Source organism: Primulina tabacum, chromosome 4 (genome assembly GCF_025594145.1).
Source record: "Primulina tabacum isolate GXHZ01 chromosome 4, ASM2559414v2, whole genome shotgun sequence".
Classification (NCBI taxonomy): Eukaryota; Viridiplantae; Streptophyta; class Magnoliopsida; order Lamiales; family Gesneriaceae; genus Primulina; species Primulina tabacum.
The window spans coordinates 3,559,993-3,584,791 of record NC_134553.1 but is presented as its reverse complement, the minus strand read 5'-3'; the positions used below and the strand labels follow the sequence as shown (position 1 = coordinate 3,584,791).

General features: G+C 36.8%; 5 protein-coding genes across 8 annotated transcripts; 3 read left to right on the top strand and 2 right to left on the bottom strand.

Moving 5' to 3' along the window:
• Window positions 1-10,146: 10,146 nt before the first annotated feature.
• On the top strand, window positions 10,147-16,065 carry LOC142542506 (ATPase 10, plasma membrane-type). Its single transcript, XM_075649169.1, has 21 exons — window positions 10,147-10,348; window positions 10,450-10,569; window positions 10,691-10,789; window positions 10,960-11,097; window positions 11,191-11,325; window positions 11,414-11,593; window positions 11,687-11,893; window positions 11,995-12,114; window positions 12,316-12,435; window positions 12,524-12,646; window positions 12,726-12,830; window positions 12,987-13,131; window positions 13,387-13,548; window positions 13,689-13,927; window positions 14,042-14,074; window positions 14,148-14,229; window positions 14,318-14,478; window positions 14,579-14,752; window positions 14,895-15,077; window positions 15,165-15,286; window positions 15,396-16,065. The coding sequence occupies exons 1-21, from the start codon at window positions 10,283-10,285 to the stop codon at window positions 15,490-15,492; spliced, it is 2,811 nt and encodes a 936-aa protein (XP_075505284.1). The 5' UTR covers window positions 10,147-10,282; the 3' UTR covers window positions 15,493-16,065.
• A 387-nt stretch (window positions 16,066-16,452) lies between these two features.
• Window positions 16,453-17,233, top strand: LOC142541337 (uncharacterized). Its single transcript, XM_075647885.1, has 2 exons — window positions 16,453-16,989; window positions 17,111-17,233. Exons 1-2 carry the CDS (start codon window positions 16,453-16,455, stop codon window positions 17,231-17,233), a joined length of 660 nt encoding a protein of 219 aa, XP_075504000.1.
• LOC142542507 (O-fucosyltransferase 36-like) lies at window positions 16,505-19,944 on the bottom strand. 3 transcript variants are annotated; one of them, XR_012819528.1, is made up of 4 exons: window positions 18,521-19,944; window positions 18,185-18,434; window positions 17,519-17,893; window positions 16,505-16,957 (listed from the first exon to the last, which is right to left on the bottom strand). XR_012819528.1 is itself a non-coding variant. In XM_075649171.1 (4 exons), the coding sequence occupies exons 2-4, from the start codon at window positions 19,525-19,527 to the stop codon at window positions 17,717-17,719; spliced, it is 1,434 nt and encodes a 477-aa protein (XP_075505286.1). In that variant the 5' UTR covers window positions 19,528-19,557; window positions 19,655-19,823; the 3' UTR covers window positions 16,505-17,716. The 3 variants fall into 3 exon arrangements, 2 of the variants coding, with proteins under 2 accessions (XP_075505286.1, XP_075505285.1); XM_075649171.1 differs by having other exon boundaries at window positions 16,505-17,893; window positions 18,521-19,557; window positions 19,655-19,823; XM_075649170.1 differs by having other exon boundaries at window positions 16,505-17,893.
• A 1,703-nt stretch (window positions 19,945-21,647) lies between these two features.
• On the top strand, window positions 21,648-23,348 carry LOC142542505 (RING-H2 finger protein ATL3-like). The gene has a single exon (XM_075649168.1). It carries the CDS (start codon window positions 22,197-22,199, stop codon window positions 23,076-23,078), a length of 882 nt encoding a protein of 293 aa, XP_075505283.1. The 5' UTR covers window positions 21,648-22,196; the 3' UTR covers window positions 23,079-23,348.
• Window positions 23,349-23,512: 164 nt separating this feature from the next.
• LOC142541435 (uncharacterized) lies at window positions 23,513-24,753 on the bottom strand. 2 transcript variants are annotated; one of them, XM_075647967.1, is made up of 3 exons: window positions 24,605-24,753; window positions 24,194-24,280; window positions 23,513-24,084 (listed from the first exon to the last, which is right to left on the bottom strand). In XM_075647967.1, the coding sequence occupies exons 1-3, from the start codon at window positions 24,659-24,661 to the stop codon at window positions 23,668-23,670; spliced, it is 561 nt and encodes a 186-aa protein (XP_075504082.1). In that variant the 5' UTR covers window positions 24,662-24,753; the 3' UTR covers window positions 23,513-23,667. The 2 variants fall into 2 exon arrangements, with proteins under 2 accessions (XP_075504082.1, XP_075504083.1); XM_075647968.1 differs by having other exon boundaries at window positions 23,514-24,084; window positions 24,194-24,277; window positions 24,605-24,752.
• Window positions 24,754-24,799: the final 46 nt, after the last annotated feature.

Genomic DNA, 24,799 nt, shown 5'->3' with positions numbered 1-24,799 from the left:
TTAATACAATGTCCCATCGTGATAGAAGGGAGATTAAACTTGCTCCTCCAACCCTTCTGCATTTTGAAGAAAAAGCTTGACTTTTGAATGGCTATTATCAGAAACGGGGAAATTAATTGGATATGAAAATAGTGTTTGTTATATATAGATTTTTTAGATAGATAGATAGGTTATATATAGGCGTGTATAACTAATTTTGGTGAAAAATAAAGGAGGGTTTTGATTTAATCATCTCCTTGGATGTACCAACAAAGCAGCATGGTGGCGCATCGACGGAGAATGTAAATCCGAGCTCGCTGTTCTCTAACCAAAGAAGAGCATTTCCTGGTGAAGCCCCCAGCTTTTTTCTTTGATGCAGCAGGGTAAACTCCTCTATTAATCTTGTACTGCTGTTTCAACTCAGCCATTTTAACAACCTTTTGCTAGCTAGAGCTTTTCGGATTGAATTAATGTGAAAATAAATCTGGAACCCAAGAAAGAAATCTCTGGGAAAAAAAGCTCTCAAATGGATAGAGCTGGATCCTTGAAGATACAATACAGGTGGGATCGAATCTTTTTTATAGTAAGTTTAGTTGACAGAGTTTGGAAAATGGGAGAGTGAACTTGGTCAGGTTCGAAAACTGAGGGATATGCATGGGAGATTGTACCAGATTATAATATATAAGAACTATATATTATTAAATTCGGAAGCTGGGGTTGGGACTTGGGAGTTGAACTTGAATGTGGGGTTCGTGTGAGGTGAATTGGGATAGCTGGATTAATTAATAAGTAATTAATTGAATTGGAGTGAGAGATGGGGTTAGAAAATTAGTGGGATTAAAGTTGCTTAATCAAGAAAATCTATTTATGACTATTAATTGTGATATATCGGGAATAGTGTTTCCGGCCCATGCCAGCTGGTTTCAATTACCATTTTCGGCTTTAGTATTTACAAAAATTTTCAGACACAAGTGTAAAAACAAAAGGGTACAATTGTACAAAATCTGTTGGTTCAAATCTCACTAGCAAGCAGTGAGCTACATTTGCATATTATGGTCTATGGAGCCATGAACCGTCGTATTTCCGCCACGATCGGAGTTTTTACTTCAAAGTAACATTACAATTAGTTAATTCGATTTAAATTTACTTTTCCTGAACCATAGGTTAAAATGAAATTATCCAGACAATATTAGGACAGAATGCAGTTGTAGATGTGATATAAACGAATACTTTTGCATAATTTCCTAATTAAATCAAAATTATATTAGTTTGTTGATGTTGGCCAACTGTTTCACAAGACAGACAGCCCAACTCAAAATTTGTAGGACAAAACCAGAAAAATAAATAAATATTAATCAAGATGCTACACTGACGTTGCAAGAATCATGTAATTGTAAACTGTAATTAACGACCATCTTTAATTTTAATTATTCTAAAACATCTGTCTAATGTCACAATCTCTAAAGAATAAAAAAAATTAAATTAAATTGGGGCTCAATAATCTAGCTAATTATGTACAGATGTAATGTCTTTGGACTAATTAAAAAGTACAAAAATATTGAAATCTCCATCACTATATATTTGGACATGTGAAATCTGAGATTTGGTAATCTTTTGTGTTATATTTCACTAATCCTAGGTGATTCGGTCTACAGACAATTGATATCCCAATAGATTCACTTGTTCACCCTCTTTCAAAAATACTTACATATATATATCACATCATTACAATTGTTGTTCACGTACATATAGAGAATATTATCTCATATTCACAAAATTATTGAATTATTAGAAGTTAAAATGCAATTTGGTATGTCATGTTTTTTTATTAGTGATCATTTAAGTCATGAAATTTAAATTTTAATCAGTTATTTAGATGTTTTTTTTTCCAATTTTAGTACTTTTTCTACGTGACACCGATGTGCCTAGTGTCATGCAAAGACTTTCATGTAAAAACGAATAAACTTCAAAAAAAAAAAAAAAAGAGTACAAAATTGTCACAAAAATACTAAAACTCAATTTTGATATCATAACGGACAAAAATACTAAAACTCAATTTTGATATCATAACGGACAAAAATCGCAAAACATAAAATACAAAAGATGGAAAAAGCAACATGTGATGGATGTTAATAAACATAGCATTTCTCACTAGGTTGTCCGAGTTAGTGGATTAGGTGAATATTTGATCAATAGTCAGAAGTTTGATTCTCCCTACCAACACTTTCTCTAGCAAGGTTGTCACATAGTGCTTGCCCAGTATGATTTACCTAGCTAACATAGATTTACAGATTATTACGTTAGTTCAGAAGTTTACCCAGTGCTCAACGAAAGGTAGCGGCTGCAGATCCCACGTTATAAAAAAATATATATATGATTAATGTAAATGGGTGGATCGTTATGTGATGCTATGAGTACTAAGCCTATTCCAAATTATTGACATAAAAATGTGAAAAATATATCTCAGATATTTGGAAGTATCGATCCCTTATTAATTAAATCGCAGCAAAGGATCGAGTAACATATAATGGAAGCCATCTTCATCAATTTGTTTATAAAAAATAACGTATTATTATTAATTAATGCATCACAATGTAAAAGATTAATGGAACATGCATGAATGCTTAAAGCGATGCATGCAGCTAGGTGAGACAAAAGCAAGGAAGTCGGTGCCGATGGGTACAATTTTTACTATATTATAGCTACCAATTGTCATCCAAATAATCAAATATCAAAGCAATACGATTCCCTATGAATTTATCAACTTGAAATATCGAAGAAGAAAAGGAAAGTGAAAATGAAGCGAAAATGTAGCAGATTCAACTAATAGAGTGAAAAATGACAAATAAAGTACATGATCTGTAATGTTGGGAAATTATATCGAAGCGATGGCGATCACGATGATAATATAGCACCAAAAAACTTGCGGAATAAAATAACCAACAAGAACACAAAGATTTACGTGGTTCACCCAAGATAGCCTACGTCCACGGAGCGCTGCAACTTTTATAACGGGAAGAAATATTACAACAATTGTATACACCAATACACTCAATATTTCTCACTCCCAAACCCTGAGTATACCGAGAAAAAAAAATTCGCTAACTCACACAAGAGAATTCCCGCACTCAAGAAAAAATACTCTCTTTTTTCTATGCACTCTCTTTTTATCAAAGCTGAAAAACATTTGATTTTGGGATACTAAAAACAAACAAGGAAGACTCAATTTATAACAAATTTCTCTCGTTCATTTTTGTAAACTGATAGGCTCGTAATATGTAGTATTTTTATTTTCATATTTCTCATTATTCTAACCTCTGATATATTTAATCGATACATTTTGTGTAATTTTATTGTAGGAGGAACTTTTACGATCATAGAGCAAATTTGAGTTAAAAAGGTGGTGTTTATCACATTTGAAGTTTCCAAGATAGAGTTTTGAAAGAGAATGACCAAACCAGAAGAGGTCCTAGAACAAGGCGTGGCCACGCCTTGTGATTATGTTTCAGCTGCCTAAAATTGCAAGAAGTAAAAATTCTGGTTTTGTGAAGATTATGCAAGATTTGAAAGAATTAATTATGGTGTCTGGTTTAGTGGAAATTCTTGGAGGGAAACTCTAGATAAGATATTATCTATTTTTTTATATTTTAAGATTTAGGGTTACTTAAGATTTTATTGGGCTTTTTAGCTTAATTTTAGGCCCAACTTACCATCACAAGAAGGGGAGGGGGGTGATTACACAAGAAAGAACTCTCCCAACCTCTTCTCAAAACAACTCACGTAAAGAGAAAAAGAAAGGCGCAAGGATTTTCTCTCAACTTCTCTCCACACTTTTAGGCTAAGTTTTATTTTTGATTCAAGAGATATTTTTACTATTTTGATTTATCAATGTAAGGTTTTTTGCACTTTAATTTAATATTCGTGTTTTGTTCAAGTATTTGTTGATTTATGATTTATTTATATGAAAGTTGTATGTTGGTTAATCTGACAATTTAATTCGATATATAATTTTCCACTGCTATTCATGAATTCAGTGATCCGTAATTGTCATGAACGATTGGTACATGAGTAGCGATAGATTAGGTGTGTTGTGATATCATAGCATATTCAATCTAAATAAATCAATGAAACTCGATCTATCAATTGCAGCTATCTCGGTTGTTGATTTTAGGATTAACTGTTTTCACAAAACGAAAATGTTATTTTTAATTAATATGGAACGCTATCGTGCCCAGTTAATTATTGATAAGTTTTGACTGGATGCTGGGTTTGGTCAATTAAATTAAGAAAACACAAGAATTTTAGCGGCTATCTCTATAATTCTAAGGTTAATTACTTGTAACTGCATGAATAAATAATATGTTAGCCGATGAACAGTGACACAATTGAATAGAGAAAATCCTCTTGAATCAGAGTTTGATAATTTAATTCTCGTTTAGATTTATTATTTTTTATTGCTTTCTAATTTTAGTTTTAATATTTTATTTTGTTTTTATCCTACAAAACCCCCCTGTTATTTATTTTTCCTCGAAAAAAATCATCTCCCGTTCCCTGTGGATTCGACCCTACTCATCATTGCACCAATTTTATTTAGAAAGTAAGAAATTAAGTTTGGTGGCTCAACGACAGCACACCATAAACATTCGATGTGGGATATGTGATTTTTATTATTTTATTTAACATGTAGGCCCCACCCTACAGTAACAATTCTCCCATTTGAAGACTTTATTTCAATCATGTCTTCACATCATCAGTGCAACAGCTCATATCTCCAATGTTACTCCTGAAGACCAACTGAAGTCGAACACAACTTCAGTTTGTCAGTGGTTACTGTCTTTGTGAGCATATCAGCAGGATTCTTGCTTCCAGGAATCTTCTCAAGCTTCAAGACTCCATCTTCCAGAACTGATCTGATGAAATGGTGACGAACCTGTATATGCTTTGTCCTAGCATGATAAACAAGATTTTTGCTAAGTGAATAGCACTCTGACTGTCACAGTGTAAGTTGCTACTCTCAAGCTTCTGACACAATTCCTTCAGAAAGGATTTCAACCATATCATCTCCTTACTAGCTTCTGTAACTACAACATACTCAGCCTCAGTATTCAAAAGCGCAACAATCTTTTGCAGCTCAGACACCCATCTTACAACTGTACCACCTAATGTGAACACATATCCAGTAGTACTTTTCTTGCCATCCAGGTCACCACCCATATCGGCATCGACAGAACCCTGTAAGCACAATTTTGACCTCCTGAAGCATAAAGAACAACTAGCAGTACCTTTCAAATACCTGAGAATCCACTTAAGTGCTTCCCAGTGTTGCTTTCCAGGATTACTCATAAACATGCTCACAACTCCCACTGCATGTGTTATGTCTGGTCTTGTACACACCATTGCATACATGAGACTTCCGACAGCAGAAGCATAAGGAACCTTATTCATATAATCATGCTCCTTCTCCGTCGATGGTAATTGTGCTTTGGTTAGTTTGAAATGACTAGCCAAAGGAGTAGAGTACTCACAGATTTAGCTCCATCCATATTAAATCTGCTAACCACCTTTTTCACGTACTCTTCTTGAGATAACTTCAAGAATCCATTCAACCAGTCTCTTAAGATCCTCATTCCAAGGATTTGCTTTGCAGCACCCAAATCCTTCATGGAAAATTCTTTTGATAAATCTTTCTTGAGTTTATCAATTTCTTCCAGACAAACTCCAGCTATCATCATATAATCTACATATAGCAGTAGTATGATATAAGAACCGTCAAACTTTTTCACATAACAACAGTGATCAGCTTGACACCTTAGGAAACCATTATTACTCATGAATCCATCAAACTTCTTGTACCACTGTCTTGAAGTTTGTTTGAGACCATACAAGCTCTTCTGAAGTTTGCTCACCATTTTCTCTTTTCCCCGTACTTCAAAGCCCTGTGGCTGCTTCATATAAATTTCTTCATCTAGATCACCATGAAAAAACGCAGTCTTTACATCCAACTGCTCCAAATATAAGTCTTCTTTCGCCACTATTCCAAATACAGTCTTGATAGTGGTTAATTTAACCACCGGAGAGAAAATCTCGGTGTAATCAATTTTTCCCGTTGTTGGAAGCCTTTTACAACAAGTCTTGCCTTGTACCGCTTGCTACCATCATGCTCTTCTTTTAACTGGTACACCCACTTGTTATGTAACACATTTTTGCCTGGTGGAAGTTCTGTCAACTCCCATGTCTGATTGGATGACAGTGAATCCATCTCATCTTCCATGGCCAACTTCCACTTGGTTGAATCATCATTTTGCATTGCCTCTTCATAGGTCTCCGGTTCACCTTTGTCTGTCAGCAAAATATAGTGAAGTGCAGGGGAGTACCTCTCAGGTGGTCTAATGGTTCTCAAAGATCTCCTCAGTTCAATCACCGGAGTTTGTGGGTCATCATCTTGTGCAGTTTCTTCTTCATTTTCCTGATTACTGGTTTTCGATTCATTCACAGGAATATATGTCAATGACACTTCATCAGTCTTCTTGACTTCAGAACATTTATCTCCGGCTCCAATGTATGACTTGTCCTTGTACAAAAGTTGCTCATTAAAGATTACATCCATGTTCCGAATGATCTTCCGATTTTGGTCATCTCAGAAACGATAACCAAACTCATTATCTCCATAAAAAGAAGCATTTCTTTGATTTCGGATCAAGTTTTGTTCTGCTTGCTGAATCAATATGAACATAGGATAGACATCCAACACTTTCAAGAAAGAAATGTTTACTTCTTTGCCGTTCCATACCTCTTCGGGTATTCTGCAGTCAAGCGGTATCGAAGGTCCTCTGTTGATCAGATATGCTGCAGTGTTAACAGCATCAGCCCAGAATGATTTTGGTAATCCAGAATGCAATCTCATGCTCCTTGCGCGTTCATTCAAGATCCTGTTCATCCTTTCAGCTACACCATTTTGTTGACGTGTACCAGGAATGATTTTCTCCATCTCGATCCCGTTCTATACACAATATTTCTTGTACTCATCATCTTCATATTCTCCACCATTGTCAGATCGTAAGCACTTCACCTTCAAGTTGGTCTCATTTTGCACCATGGCTTTCCACCTTTTAAAGGTTTCGTAAACATCAAATTTATTTTTCAGAAAATAAACCCAAATTTTTCTACTCGAATCGTCAATGAATGTGACATATAATCTTGAGCCTCCAAGGGAAGTCACGGGAGATGGTCCCCACACATCAGTATGAACCAGCTCCAACTTTGCTGCTTTCGGTTCTCTACCGCCTTTTTTGAAAAACTCCCCTTCTTCTGCTTTACAAAGATACAACTTTCACATAGTTGGTGTTCAACAGTATTTAATCCTGGTAGCTTTCCTTTTGACACCAACATCTTCATTCCCTTCTCACGCATATGTCCAAGTCTATAATGCCATAGACTTGAATTGGCTCCATCATCCACAGCTGCTAATGTGTCTCTGCAACTGGAAGTCATATACAGTGTTCCAGTTTTCTTTCCTCGAGCAACAATCATGGATCCTTTGTTCACTTTACAGGAACCATCACCGAAGGTCACATTGTGGCCTTCATCATCGAGCTGTCCCACCGAGATCAGATTGCATGTCAATTTTGGTACATGCCTGAGTTTGTTGATTTTTCAGATAGACCCATTTAACATCTTCGTCCGTACATCACCCATACCAACAATTTCCAAGGGTTTTTCATCAGCCATGAAAACTTTTCTGTAATCTCCAGCGATGTAATTATCAAATACATCGCGGTCACCAGTGGTATGAAACGAAGCTCCCGAGCCCATAACCCAAGAATCAACAGGACTTTCCATGGATAATAACAGAGCATCATGTACTTCCTCAGTGACAGCATTGACACTATTCTTCATTGATCTACAGTTCCTTTTTAAGTGACCAGTTTCACCACAGCTCCAGCACTTCAAATTCTTTTCAAAGTTGCTTTTGTCTTTACCATTTCTTGATTTGGACCTACCGCGCCATCGGTTTGAACTCTTTTCGCCACTCCTGCCCCTTCCCCTGTTCTCGAGATTTAGAGCAGATCTCGATGATGTTCCTTCACCCGAATCCATCCTGCGAACTTCTTCAGCAAGAATTTGATCTCTGACATAATTGAATTAGCTTTTTTTTCCCAACAGAGTTGCTAACCGCTGCCTGCATTGGTTCCCAATTATTTGGTAAAGGCGCTAAAAGGATAAGTGCATGAATCTCATCATCAAAATTTATTTCAACCGATGTTAGTTGAGAAACAATCGTGTTGAATTCATTGATGTGTTTAGCCACCGAAGCACCTTCTCCCATTTTCAAGTTGAATAACTTTTTAATGAGATGCACTTTGTTGTTTGCTGATGGCTTCTCGTACATGTCTGATAAAATGGACATCATCTCTTCTGTGGTTTGTGCCTCCGCCACGTTATGTGCCACATTCTTTGTTAGGGTCAATTGTATCACACCTAACACCTGTCGGTCAATGAGCTCCCAATCATCATCCTCCATCTTTCCCGTTTTCTTTCCTGATAGAGGTTGATGCAGCTTCTTACTGTATAGATAATCTCTTATTTGTAACCGCCAGAACGAAAAATCTGTTCCGTCGAACTTGTTGATTCCCAGTCCCAATCCATCATCTCCGGCCATCACTTCTCTAGTCTTAGCAAAAAATCTAAAAAAATCTTTTATGATGTGGAAAATCAGACAAAGCTGCAACCACAGAGCATACTCAGAATTCTTAAGAATTTTCACAAGAAGGCTCTGATACCAGTTTTAGGGAAATTATACAGAAGCGATGCCGATCATGATGATAATATAGTACCCAAAAACTTGCGGAATAAAATAACCAACAAGAACACAAAGATTTACGTGGTTCACCCAAGATAGGCTACGTCCACGGAGCGCTTAAAATTTTATAACTGGAAGAAATATTACAACAATTGTATACACCAATACACTCAATATTTCTCACTCTCAAACCCCGAGTATACCGAGAAAAATAATTTCTCTAACTCACACAAGAGAATTCCCGCACTCAAGAAAAAATACTCTTTTTTTCTATGCACTCTCTTTTTATCAAAGCTGAAAAACTTTTGATTTTGGGACACTAAAAACAAACAAGGAAGGTTCAATATAATAAATTTCCCTCGTTCATTTTTGTAAATATTCAATGTGGGATATGTGATTTTTATTATTTTATTTAATATGTGAGCTCCACCCTACACCTAACACTGTAACATATACAAATCACACCTTATTTTTATTTGGATGGGTATTTCTTGTTTTTTGACGAGTATTTTTGTTTATATTAATGATACTGTAAATCGAGATCGGGATCGAAAGCATAAACCATAGATAGAAAATCCAATTATTAACTAGATGACGAGCATCTTACTTTGTGTATTTTATCATATTTTTTGGCACACACGAGCGCTCGCACTGTGTGTGTAAAATTTGATTTCAGAAAAATCACGAATTCAAAGAAATTTAGTTAGAAAATTAAAATTTAAAACATAAGAGTTTGTTCATCTAATAATATAGTATTACATTAATCTCAAATATAAATGTCACATTTTATTTTATTTTTTTTGTCTCAAATATATAGTCTAATTTTCATATTTAGTATTGTTTTTTCTATTCTTTTATCAATTTTCCATCATCATTAAATAAAAAAATTAATTTAAACAATTTTTTGAACATATTAAAACATTCATTAAACAAAGATAAAATGAAAAATTTCATTATATATTTAATTTTCTAATAACTTTATTAATTTATGTGGAAAACAGTATAAACCTAAATATGAGAAGGGAGAAGTATATATATTAATGATTTTGTTACCTTATTTATTTGCCATTAACATGGGCATTCAGCAAGAACAATAATCATCCACATTAATTCCACGAGTGTATAACCCAAAAAAAAAAGTCCGAGTGGGCCTCTGGTACAAGTGTGGCCCATTTAATTGGGCTTCCACAAATTTATCTTGGGCTTGTAAACAGTGAGTGGCGGGTGTTTTAAATAGCTGACCGTTAGGTTTGAGATATGCACAAAAAATCGGTTAATCAACCTCCATTCTTTCCCTGCTCAACAATTCAATGCAAGAACACTTAAATATTTCGCATTTTCACCCACCCAATCTTCAACCTCCGGAATTATTAATTGTAGCATCGGTTCCAGAGTTCGATTCGAAATAGAAACAGATATAACTTCTCTTCTCAATCTGTCTTCAGTAATTATGCAAATATTTTGAAAGAATCTAGCTACATTCCGAGGTTTTGAAGCTTGAATATGGATGCGGATTTAAACGAAACATTGTTAGGTCCACATTATTTCAGTGAACGATGCATTGATCTGGTACGATATCGATTCATGCATAGCTAGTTTATTTATCACGTTTGAATTCGATCCACTGGCTGAGAAAGCAACTAAGCATTGCAAAGTTATGGTTTCGACAGGAAAGGTTACCGCTGGAAGAGGTTTTTGAACGTTTGGAAACATCTAAATTAGGACTATCAACCAAGGACGCAGAGGCGCGACTCGTGATCTTTGGGTTGAACCAGCTGGAAGAGAAGCCGGTAAGCTTCTGGTTGAAACTTGTTTCCTCGATCATTGCTCGATCTTGGAATTAAATGCATGCTTCAATATTAGAATAATAGTATTCAACAAAATCATTAACAAATGATGAAACCTCTGCAGGAAAATAAGTTTTTGAAATTTCTTAGTTTCATGTGGAATCCTTTGTCGTGGGTGATGGAAGCTGCGGCGGTCATGGCAATAGCTCTAGCTAATGGCGGAGTAAGCTAAAATGAATCTGTTGGAACTATTTTGTGGGCTCACATAATTTAGTTAATTGTATACGTACAAGTTATCTAATAAAATGAATCTTGTCCCTTTATCTTCTGGATTTGTTTTCTTTTCACAAATCAGATCTGCTCCACATTAATATTTTCTCCATGATGTTTCAGAGTCAGGGTCCAGACTGGGAGGACTTCGTGGGTATAGTTTGCTTGTTACTGATAAATTCAACTATTAGTTTTATCGAAGAAAACAATGCAGGGAATGCTGCAGCAGCGCTTATGGCACGCTTAGCTCCAAAGACAAAGGTTTTAAATTTGTAGCATATAATATACAGCAATTTAATTTCGGAAGTAACCTTTACATTGAATAACATTCATTTTATTATTTTGGTTGTGCAGGTCCTAAGAGATGGGAAGTGGCAAGAACAAGATGCATATATTCTAGCACCAGGTGACATCATTAGCATAAAGCTTGGGGATATCATCCCTGCAGATGCTCGCCTGCTTGAGGGAGACCCAGTTAAAATTGACCAGGCAAATGTTTCTTATTGAAAAAGAATTTAAAATTTGATTGACGAAATGAAAATTCTAGTATCAGATCTACTTGAAATACTTTGCACAGTCAGCACTTACCGGAGAATCTCTGCCGGTGACAAGGAAGACTGGCGACTTAGTCTTTTCTGGTTCTACTTGCAAACTTGGTGAAATTGAAGCTGTGGTAATAGCTACTGGAGTTCACACTTTCTTTGGAAAAGCTGCACAACTAGTAGAATCTACTGAAGTTACTGGCCATCTCCAGAAGGTTACAGATTATTCTCAACTATGGACTACTTTGATAGTTGAAATTCACAATGGCTAGAATAAGAATTGTGACAAATTGCAGTCGTTATTGCAGGTCTTGTCATCAATTGGAAACTTCTGCATTTGCTCTATAGCAGTTGGAATGATACTTGAAAGCGTTGTGATGTTATTTGTTCAAAAACGTTCGTATAGGACTGCAGTCAATAACTTACTGGTGCTTTTAATTGGAGGAATTCCCATTGCTATGCCAACAGTATTATCTGTTACACTTGCGATTGGTTCACATCGCCTGTCCCAGCAGGTGAATGCTTCAATCAAATACAAGAAAGATTGTGTTAATGAACCACTCATAATGCGGCACTATAACTAATCAGGAGTTGAAGTTCCTTTTTTATGCACCAGGGTGCTATTACAAAGAGGATAACAGCTATTGAAGAGATGGCTGGAATGGATGTTTTATGCAGTGATAAAACTGGAACCCTTACTCTAAATCGTCTTACGATTGACTGGAACCTTATTGAGGTATATTTATTAGCTGATAATATGGATGTAACTTTATACTGTGACTTATGGTGCCTAGAACATACTCCATTAATTAGAAACATATGTGGAAATGCCTTTCTATCTTTTACATCCACTTAGATCTTAGATCGAGAATGAGGTTTTAGATGGTTTAGCGTAAATGATATCTTTCTTTAATAAAATATGGAAACCACTGAACAGGTACTTGACAGATACATGGACAAGGACTCTATAGTTTTGCTTGCTGCGAGAGCATCAAGACTGGAGAATCAGGATGCTATCGACACTGCGATTATCAACATGCTTGGTGATCCTAAAGAGGTAGGCTACAAGTGATTATTCGATTATATCTTCACAAAAATGGGAAGAAAACAGTGGGATACGTAGATTAACCATTTATCATCTGCAGGCACGTTCAAATATCACGGAAGTGCATTTCCTTCCGTTCAACCCTGTGGACAAACGTACCGCAATTACGTACATTGATTCTGATGGCAAGTGGTATCGGGCCAGCAAAGGAGCTCCTGAGCAGGTACATCTCCTTTATGAACCTTTATTGTCCATATAATATAGTTTTATCACAATTAATGCCATTTAAATATTCCAACTAGATCCTGAATTTGTGCAAAGAGAAACAAGACATTGCTGAAAAGGTTCACACACTTGTCAACAAGTTTGCTGAATCGGGTTTACGTTCTCTTGGCGTTGCCTTTCAGGTAACCACTGAAACTGCTTCATGATTAAATTGCAAATACAAATAGCATACCTGCAGTAAAGTGAGTGTTTCAGCAAAATGACAATACGAGTGAAACTAAAATAAATATCTGGCCCGATTTACTGAAGTTTGATGAGCTTAAAAAAAATATTTTCAGGAAGTTCCAGAAAAATCGAAGGAGAGTTTGGGAGGGGCATGGAGATTTTGTGGATTATTACCCTTATTCGATCCTCCAAGACATGACAGTGCTGAGACCATTCGCAGAGCACTAAATCTGGGAGTCTCCGTCAAAATGATAACAGGCATGTTACCTCATTGGAGTTAGTAATCTGCTACAATGAATCAAAGGTTCATCCCAAACTAGGGTTGATTTGATTTATCACCAAATGATCCAAATAAAATTCATTTGGCACCAATTTTCTGGTGATAGAGATCAACATAACAGTGTATATTAAGTCAACTTTACTTCTTGCCAAGTTTGAATTAGAAAATACGCATGTTTATTGAAAGGTGTTTCAGATGTATATCAAAGATTATGAAATTTTCTACTATAACAGGTGATCAATTAGCAATAGCGAAAGAGACAGGTCGGCGGCTTGGCATGGGAACAAATATGTACCCTTCTACATCATTGTTAGGCCATGACAAAGATGTAAATGAAGCCATTCCAATGGATGAGCTTATTGAAAAAGCAGATGGATTTGCTGGTGTCTTTCCTGGTAATAAGATGTTCTAGCTACAGTTTTTTCAAAATCATAGAAGTAAAGCTAAGTTTTTTGGGTTTCATTGAATTATTTTACTTGTTTGTCAGTCTACTATATCTTATCCTCACCAAATTGTCTTGCTCTGTAACTCTCAGAACACAAGTATGAAATAGTAAAAATCCTACAGCAAAAGAAGCATGTCTGTGGAATGACTGGAGATGGTGTAAATGATGCACCGGCTCTAAAGAAGGCAGATATCGGAATAGCAGTATCTGCTGCTACAGATGCTGCTCGGAGTGCAGCTGATATGGTCTTGACAGAGTCAGGCTTAAGTGTCATTGTCAGTGCTGTTTTAACCAGCAGAGCTATATTCCAAAGGATGAAAAACTATACAGTTAAGTTCGTAGTTCTAACCATAAACACCAAAAAGATAAAATTATAAATACCAACTTTTTGTGGTTATATGTAGGAAATGCTTCAATAACGAAACTTTATCATGTGTATGCAGATATATGCTGTCTCCATAACAGTTAGGATCGTGGTGAGAATCAAGCATTCTTGAAATTTTCCGAGCATTTTTGTCCAGAATACTTTATTTTTTAAAAATTTTGCAGCTTGGTTTTACACTGCTAGCACTGATATGGCAATATGACTTCCCGCCTTTCATGGTTCTGATAATAGCAATACTGAATGATGGTATGCTCGGTCATAAGATTTTTCCACTTAATTGATTTTAAATTCTTTTTCCCTAACGTACCGTGAGTCATTGGTGTATGTTATGCAGGCACCATAATTACTATTTCAAAAGATAGAGTAAAGCCATCGCCTAGGCCAGATAGTTGGAAGCTCCGCACAATTTTTGCCACTGGGATTGTTATGGGCACCTATCTTGCTTTGGTTACCGTCTTATTTTACTGGTTAGCATTTAGCACCAATTTTTTCGAGGTGACAATTCCCTTCAATTTTGTTTCATAATTTTTACTCTGTTACAAACTGTATATGTTGCTCCTGATTCTACTCTTTATATTTGATCATTTGACTGCAGATACAATTCCACACAAAACCTCTGTCAGGGAGTACAGAAGAAATGTCATCTGCAGTTTATCTGCAAGTCAGTATTCTTAGTCAGGCATTGATATTTGTTACCCGTAGTCGCAGTTGGTCATTCAGGGAGAGGCCTGGAACCCTATTGATTTGCGCTTTTATTGTTGCTCAACTGGTAATTAAATGAAACTCAACTGAGTGATACAGCCTGATCCAACCAGTTTGCATGGTTTAATTATTGAAAGTTGGTTCTTCAACTGAGAAATATAATAGATTTCCATTTCCAAGACAATGATAATCAAAGAGTTGTTCTCCAGGTAGCTACTTTGATAGCAGTATATTCACATATTAGCTTTGCTTCCGTTAGAGGCATTGGATGGCGTTGGGCAGGAGTTATATGGTTATTTAGTCTTGTCTTTTATGTCCCTCTTGATGTTATCAAGTTCACAATTAGCTATGCCTTAAGTGGAGAAGCATGGAACTTGGTATTTGAAAGGAAGGTGAGAAAGTTCGCAGAGTTTTCTAACCTTTTAACGGATGAATGATTAAGTTACCGCAGCTAATCATGTTTGTTTCTTTCTGAATAGACGGCTTTTACGTCGAAAGACTACATGAAGAAAGAGAGGGAAGCCAGATGGGTTGTTTCTCAAAGGAATCTGCAGGGCCAGCTCCGTACAGATTCTGATAAATATAGGGATGAAAGCACCAGGTTTCTAAGATAGCTGATTGCCATGTGATCTGTTTCATTGATTACTACTTATTTCTCTGACTCGTTGGTTTTATTTCTGCAAGTCACATTGGATAATTGAAAAATGCAGGCCTGGAGAATTGAATAATCTGAGAGGTCATATAGAGTCAATGGCAAGGCTCAAGAACTTGGATTTTGGGAAAATACAGAAAGCTCACACAATTTGAACAAACAAATAAGAGGCAGCTTATGCAGTTTCCAATAAAAGAACACAATTAGAGTTGTAAAAGAAGGTAACTGAACGCGCTGTTTTGGCCCTTTCTCTAGTGGCGATGTTTATTATAATCGAGTCTAGTTTATTGCTACTGATCAAATTCTTTTTTTGTAACAAATACTTTCCACTAAATTATCATGATGCACACAGAGAAGTGCTTTCTTTAGCGGCAGATATTTATGAAGTGTCTGAACAACACTGTGGTGTGCTTCATGCTACAAGAAGGAGCGTTTTGATAGTCACACGATTTGTGCTTCTATTCCATTCTATGAAGCAATTGAGTAGTTGAACAAAAATTAATGAAAAGAAAATAATTGCAACCAAAGCATGCAAAAGGCAAAAATGGCCTCTTTCATCGTTAAAGCGATCCACATTCGCACGCACCCCAGAAAGATTTACATGTGATGCTAATACAAGAGTCTTCCTGTGTGTATGGAACCTATTGTTTCGAGTAAGAGCAGCGTCGAACAGAAGAAGTACGGAGTTTCACTGACATTTTGATCGTTTTTGTGTGTGATGAATTTCCGAAAGAATCTGAAAATAAATAAATCAGTCTTCAAGATAAAAGAACAATTTAACGTAATATTTAAAATACAACAAATATATCGATAATTACAATTATTATATCGTGAGATTTTATATTAAATTTTGATGAATAAAATTTTATATTAAATTTTTTATATTATAAAAACTATAATATAAATCTCTCCGCACATGACATGACTCTTAACGATTTATAAAATTTATATTTTTGTACCTGAAACATACACAATGATAATAAAAGAAAAGGAATACGTTATTTTTTTAACCTTTCGGGGTGGGGTGTTTGGAGTGGCACCACAGTTGATAGTCCGTTTGCCTAATATCCAACCCAATCATCAAATCAGAAATTAGTGGCCCACACATGAGATTAATGGCGACTCTACCACCTTCGTCTCTCCAACTCCCCAAACCAAGCTCGGCACTCCCACCCTCGGCCCGCCAGAACCCACGTCCTCGATACATCTCTATCCTCCGCGCCACAGCCGAAGAAGATCCTCCCCAAACCGAACCCGAACCAGGCAAGGAGGGCGACAGCTTCGAAAATCGACTATACCAGCTCCGGCTTCGTAACCGCAGCGGCACGGGAAAGAAAGCCGAGCTTAGGAAAAGCAAAAAAGGGAAGAAAATTGGGTCGGGGTCCGGGTCAGGATCTAGGTCGAGCATTTTCCTGCCTCCGGTAGCACTGAAAGAAGCTTTGTCGGAAGGGTTGAGTGTGGAGTTCGGGTTCAGCTCTTATGCGGAGCGTATCCACGGTCGGCTTGCCATTCTTGGATTAGGTGCTCTGCTATCGGTGGAGTTGGCAACTGGAAAGCGAGTGATAAGCTATCATTCACCAGCTATTATTTTCATTCAGTTGTATTTCGTCGCTGCGGTTTCTGCTTTGTATGTCAAGTATGAGAAGGAGAAAGTTAGTGTGTGTCCATAGAAATCACGCTTTCTGTATTTATTTTACAAAAACTATCTTTATTTTTGCGAGAAGAGAATCAAGTCTGCTTAAATATAACTCCGGTTATTTTTTCAAGTTTTAGTGGCCTGACACTGATAATTTTCTGTGTGCCATGCAACAAATTTATGTCCGAAATGGGTTTTCCGGACAATGTCTTGAGCAAGAGAACCGCAACCGCCGCGAGAGTGCAAAAATTGTACACTAGAGTCGATGTCAAATGTTGTAAATAAACTGTCAAACATATATTCTCATTATTCCACAACATAACAAATAACAGTTCAAAGTTGCCCCCGATTGTACATCAGACCAAGCCTGGAAGGAGATTCACAACAACGAAATGTTACATGTCCAACCAACACAATGCTCCAAACTAAGTTAGGCAAAACAATCAACGAATAAACAAAATCACTCGTGCTGAAGCCTACGAATCATCCATCAGAATGCAGATCAAGAAAAATTAGCCAAGATTCCATAGCAGGATGTATTTTACCTGTTCGAACAAACTCCAGCGCAGATGGTTTCACGGTCATGTCTTCCGGTTATCCACGCCAACATAATCTGTGGTGGGTGGTAATAAAAGATTTGGACAAAATAATCTAGCAGAGCAACTGTTTCCAATCGTTGCTAATTTCAGCATCTAGATGACACAAAGCTTTCCTCAAGTGTACATGAATATACATCATCCCTTTCACTCTTCTTCTGCAATAAAATTGGGGAGTTCACCCTGGCACAGGTATTCATCACATAAAGATGCTGAACCCCAGTCCTTACGAAGCCGCAAGATATCTTCTGTAAATGTAGATCCATGGGATCCAATAAACACAGTAGACAGTGCACAAATAGTCTTATCCAACATTGCTTCCACCTTCATGATGAAAATTCAATTTTAAAGTTGTGAGTTTATTTAAAAGTTACTTGCCCTAGCTTCAACAATTGTCAGTGTTTTTTTATTCCAACAACTAACAGAAGATTTCTGTTCCATTTATGGCAGTTAAAATCAACAGCTAAATTGATCGCTTTTTATTTTGTGCTAAAGTTATATTGCCTTTAACATAAATAATATAATATCTGTGAACACCGAAATTATCGTAATTCATCCAGATATAAATGACTTGAAATTGAAGCGATTAAAGAAACAAGTAAATTGCAAGCTCACCTGATGGTCTTCCTCAAGTCCATGCCTATATAACAAAGCATCCCACTTTTCCGCTGCATCACGACCAGGTCTATTAACAAGTGGCACAGTCTTCCCGTTCCAGGCAATGAGTGACTTCAGTAAACCAGTTTCACTTCCCCCAGCATCTGTAGAAAGATATATCACAGGAGTGCCAGCCCGTTCAACCACTCGATTTATGCAATCTGCAGCTTGAGGAACAGGGTAAAAGCAGCTTCGTTTCTTGGCATTGCTGGAAAAACATCAACAAAGTTCGATAAGAGGTTAACAAAGACACTGCAAAAAGTGGAAACAAAACCTGAATGAATGAGAACAAACCAGAATTTCAAGAAACCATGTCGCCGAAAATGAAGAGCTATGAAGTCCTTCCCTAAGAATGTCTGAATAAAACGTTGAGCTGTGAGCAAAATAAGCCGATGTGGCTCAATCAATGTCTTACATTTGTGGGCAATAGGACCACCAGACTGCATTACCCAGTCCGTTTCCACCTCTGCAAAGAACATGTCTCCAATAGCAATAACATCATCATCCGAGGTAAACTTACCTAAAACATCCTGAACAGTTTTTTCCTTTGGATTCTTCACATCCTCCTTCCAAACAGCTTCAATCTTACCAAATGTGAGACCCAACCCCTTCAACTTCTTCACATGATCATCATCGACAAAACAAGGCTGCGGCAATGAGAAAAAACATAACAACTTGTCGATATGCACAGAATTCTTCTTACTCTCGGATAATTCCTCAAATGTTACCACAACTTTCCTTCCCACACATTTGTTAATATGCCCAATATCCAGTACCCGATGAAACTCGAAATCAACCTTTGCACTAGGGATCACCAAAACACGATTAAGCAAAGCTGCAAAGAACATGTGCTTCTCCAAACAAATCAAATGATTCGACATTTGGCCAGAAGTACAAATTGCAAACAGATACTTGTTTGAGCTGGGCTTCCACTCAATGGTCTTCCTCTCAGACAACCTCTGATCCACCATCCGGCACCTACTCCAACCCCCAAAACTTGCATCTGTATAGTTCTCATTAAAATCCACGAAATCCCCATTTTCATGGGACGACAAAAGAATTCCTTGAATTTGTTTGTTCAATGAAATTTGGCTAAAAACACGAGACTTCAAGTCTTCGAGCATTGAAGACGTCACCATGCCTTTACTGTTACTGTCAACAGAAGTTCGATTCACCACACCGCTACCACTTGCATCATCAGAATATAATTTTGTCATCAATGCGGTCCGATTCCACGTCTTGAAAAGCTCAATTTCCTGCTGCTTAAGCAAATACAGAGCCCGCAATTCGGACTCGCGCATGCGATTGACCGAAGGATTGCCCCCGAGATCCTTGGCCATCGGAATGCGGGTTTGGAAAAGGTTCTTCAGGTCCGTCGTAAAATAGAGCATCAAAATCATCAAGGGCAAGAAAAAGGCAAACAGATACCTCTTATTGCATTTGCGCGAGGTGCTCGAGACTTGATCCTTCAAATCGTCGATTTGAAACGAGGAACGGCGGTGGTTGGCGGAATGTACGACGTCGTTGGTCATGGCATTCTGAGAAATTAGGTGTTCGCGATCCTCCTCTTCATCCGAGTGCTCGCGTTCCATCATCTTCCAACCCTTTCCCACAAGTTGAGGTGAAATCACAGAAATGGCGTGAAGAGTGAGCCTGTGCAGTTGAACGAAAGGAACATCCAGCTAATGTAATGGATTTGTGGTGGTTGATCTGATCGTTCGTCGGTGGAGAGTGACCGATTACCAGTCCAACTCATATTTATTTGGTTGGTCGGCCCAATATTTCATGGTACTGCAGACTTTACTATCATTGACCAATACACCATATTTAGTGGGTCGGCCCAATAGTTCATGGTACTGTAGCTTCATTATCATGGACCAATGCACCATATTTAGTGGGTCGGCCCAATATTTAATTGGACTCTAATGGCCGCAGCCTCAATATCATGTGTTGTCTAGACATATTCATCATTTTGTTGGAACTTGGAAGTGCTTTTCAGACAGCGACCCTTGCTCATTTTTTTCCTCCTTAATTTGGGAACTCAGACCCCCAATCTGGGGAAACGGATCCCTTGTATATATTTATATATTAATTAATGAACCATGCGTCGTAAGCAAACTCGAGTAATTTTGTGAGTTTTAAAAAAAGAAAAAGGGTGTGAAGGATTTCAAAATTGCAAGAAAAAAGATCCCAATAATTGCCTGCATATTTTTTTTAAAAGATTTTACCGACAATTGATTTTTAAGTTCACAAATATAATTTCTAATTTTTTTAATAAAAAAATTTATAAACAAGTCTATACAAACACGCAACACGTGCAGAAAGACACTAGTATTATTAAATAATGGAATACTTATAATACTCGTATTGCTCTAGATCTCTCCGCTACTAAAATACATAGTTATTATTCATCATTCCTGCATTTTACTTCCATAATTCCGTAGAAATCGTGAGGTCTTCCTTAAGGTTGCAGTTTTTTATTCATAAATCTTGATTAGAATGTAGAATAAATTATAACAAAAAAAATGAATGATATAGTAAAAAGGAAGATCAAAAGCAAAATGATGAAATATTGAACATGCTTGTTGAAAAAAGGAGCATTTACTGTAAAGAGAGTTGGTATGGTCCGTTCTCCGAAAAAGCACCCATGTTTCTGTTTCACCAACTAAGTAAATTTTGTCTTAATTTAATCTCAACTAGAAAATTTTTGGAATCCAAAAGTCTACCTGCCTAGAAAATCCATGGAAATTCGAAATTATTATGTTTTTATATACACGTCATTTTAAAGTAATGTAAGTTACGACATACCCACAAATTATTAGTACAAAAATTTTCAAATTCAAATCGAGAAGACAAATTTGAACACTACACAACTTTTTTTTGACAGAAAACTTGTAATATTATTCATGACGAAATGACGTATGTAATTACAAGCTTAACTAATCAACTAGGAAACTCCCCAAATTTTCACACAAAATGGTTCTATTATAATCGAGATCATCTTTTGGACAAGTGACTGTTTGCACTGCCAGTAAAGAATATTAAGTAAGCTGATGAATCTTGAGGGCTGATTTGGAAACACTCCACAAATTATAACTTCTTCTATGGTCAAAAATCAAACTAAAGCATTTCTCTCCTAACTAACGTCAATTCAACCAGTCATACCAAATACGTCAAAATTTCCAATATAAGCTTGTTTGAATTGTTTATTTCTACCTATAATTCACATATAAAATCAAATTAATGATATAAAAAACATTGAAATTTAATAGATTGTATTATTATTATTATAAAGTAAGGTGTATTTTACCAAACATTTAGAGAAAAATAAAGGGAAAAAAAGTTGAAATGTAGGGGTCAATACATGTGGAAGCATCCAAGAAAGCTAATCCAAGTTGATGGGATCGCTTCTCTCTACCTTGCCCGTTCAAAACGCAGCCGTGTGAGCTTCATTAACACCAATCCTAAGTCTACGCTTACTGCTATTTATTGCAACATTGTTTTTTTCCCCAAAACAGCGATTGGTTGGACCTGAATGAATCTCATCTTTTTTCACTATTTGATAAGATGAGTAGAATTTTCTTGAATCTTGTTTTATATACATATGTATATTTATGCTGAGGAGGATTCTTCTGAAGCGGCCCACTTCATCTTCCCGTTTGCTTCCTGAATTTTTCTTCTGAGTTTCACCTGAATGTTCTTCTACGATAGACGACATATATATTTCTTGGGCTTTGGTAGAAATCTCTATCTTTAGTGCTTAGAATTTCGACAATCTGTTACTGAAGCTATACTTTGTGTAAAATCTTGGCTGGGATCTACCTCTATACCATATTTTTGTTGAGATTTCAATTCTACAGAGCTAAAACAAAATCTTTCTGCTGAATTTCGAGAAATCTTGTCGACATTTTAATAATTTTTTCCATCAAAATCTCAACTTTGTCTTGTGGGTTTCTGGGATTTGGAGAAAATGACAGACTCAGGGTCTGGGAAGTTTGGTGACTCGAGTGTGATTGAGCTCGCGGGAAAGATCATGGTGGTGACCCTAATCCTTCTCTCTTTCGTTATAGTTTTTGTCTTCTGCCTCCACCTCTACGCCAAATGGTTCTGGTACCGTCGCCAAGTTAATCCCACAACCACCACCCGGCGCCGCCGCCGACTTGACTTCTCCTCTGGCTATCAAGAAGCAGCAGCTGTTGCCGCCTTGCGCCGTGGCCTCGATCCTTCAGTCCTCAAAACCATACCCATCACTCTGTTTGATCCAAAAGAGTTCAAAGATGGGCTAGAATGTGCAGTGTGTCTCTGTGAGGTCACCGAAGGTGAAAAAACCAGACTTCTACCGAAATGCAATCATGGATTCCATGTAGAATGCATTGACATGTGGTTTCAATCACATTCTACTTGTCCCCTCTGTAGAAACCCTGTTGCGAATCAGTGCCAATCCTCTGAGAATTCTGCTGCTGATTCAACATTAGAAACCACACAACAAATTCCAGCAGCGGAGAATCCAAGTTTCTCGACAGAAACTCCAAATTTTCCAACCAATGTACTATTCTGGGGTAATGAAACTCAAGTTAGCACTTTTGGTCCAAATAGTGTGGAGGAAGATCATCAAAATTGCGCGATTAATGAGCCGTCTAGTTCATCCCCGTCATCGTTATCTAGGAGTAATCGGCCAGATGGGATATTGGTGATTGATATTCCAATACAGATTAATGAAGAAGAAGAACAGAAGTCACCAATGCCAACGAGACTCAGATCACTTAAAAGGCTCTTGAGTGGTAATAGAAGAACCATTCCTTCTAGTCCTAGGAATTTTGATCTGGAGCAAGGAATCCGAGGACGAAGTTAATTGCTTCATTCTTATACACTATGAATCGTTTTGGAAATTTCATGAATATATAGATGTAGGTGATGATTAAAACTTCGACTTAATGCATTTATTTGTTCGATGTTTTTTAATTCTTGATGGAGATGAAAGGTTGGATCCATGATTCTTGAATGCTATTTTCAACAGAAGCACTAGCTGTGGCTATGCTGTATGTTTGATAGATGCATAAGTTTTGCTTCTCTGTAAAGATGGAAAAGTTCCCATATCTTACAGAAGAGAGTCAGATTAAAATAGAACAGTTGGTTGGAATAATAGTATATTTCTTCATTAATCTTTCAATGGTAAAGATTTGGTATTTTTTCGTCTTTCCTTCAGTAATATAGTCACGCTTTCTACCAATTCTGATTTTATGGTGAAATTATCAGCACAGATTTCCAATTAACTCTTGAGTCAAGAATTCATATCTCAGATGGCAATATATTTGAAGTTAAGTAGGAAAGATGGACAATTGCACATTTTCTTTTCATCAACAATGACATTTTCACCATTCAAACATCACATAGAAACGCATAAAAAGACCTCTAACATACAACAATTTTCTGATCCATTGCTAAGTCACCAAGTAAACAGGCCCATATGAATGAACCCTGTGTGGATTCTTAAGCTGGCCAAGGCACATATAAGGCACCTGATAACAATCCTCTGCTCGATCAGTTGAACCGAAAAGACCGGTTAGAGGACCGGATGCCAACCTCTGTTTTCTGCTATTACCAGTGATGTTGCCCACACTTCCTTGGATCGGACCAGAAACATGAACCCAGCCACGCCCCGGTTTAGAAATCGTGGCACCGCTCATAGATTGCTTGGTGGATTTGTTCTTCCTGTCACTCTTGAACCAAAAAAAGATTGAATTTTTCCAAGATTTCTTCTTCTGTTTCTCCCCATCCAATTGCTGTTGTGGTGCTGCTCCAAGATTTGCTATATTAAATCTCTCCTGGCTTGCGTTCTTTCTTGCTTCTTCCAAGAACTGAAATGGAAACCAGCTAAAGTTTTATCAACTAACTTCAAGAACTGAAAAATAGTGTCCTCAAATACATAAAGAACGACAGAATATTTTACATAGACAAAGAATAAACCTGTGTAAATCCTGCCTGGTAGTCAAACTCATACCTGCAGCAATCTCTGGTTTCATATTTCGGAGCAGACAAGTTCATCCTTGCCTGCTAAAAAAGTGAAACAAAATGTTACACAAAACCATTCATTTGACTCTCTTTCACCTCATATGGTGCATGAAAATCTTCAAGTTTTCCAATAATTATCTCTCCAATAAGAAGAGGGCCCTTGGTTGCATTAAAATTTACGACAAATTTTGGTGGGTGGATAATAAAGTCTTTTACCGAAGCAAAAAGCAAAGGATTTCGTATTGAAGAATCATTGTAATGTAAATATTAATGCAAGCAACAAATTTACAAGACCGACGACAAAGATTGTGCTCTAAATAAGCGTGATCGTAGAGTTGTGATTGATTTTGTCATTAATACGCTTACCTTCTGTGGAACTGAAACAACAAGAACACCCTTTTGTGCTTCAGATTTTGCAGACATGAAATCAAGAAAATAGCAAGTCAATTATAAGTGGTTCAATTGTAAAGGATTATATTATCTTGGAGACATGAACATGTGAAATAGTATAATTATGCTGGAGCCAGTAGCATTTTACTTTTAATTATGACTAAAAATTTC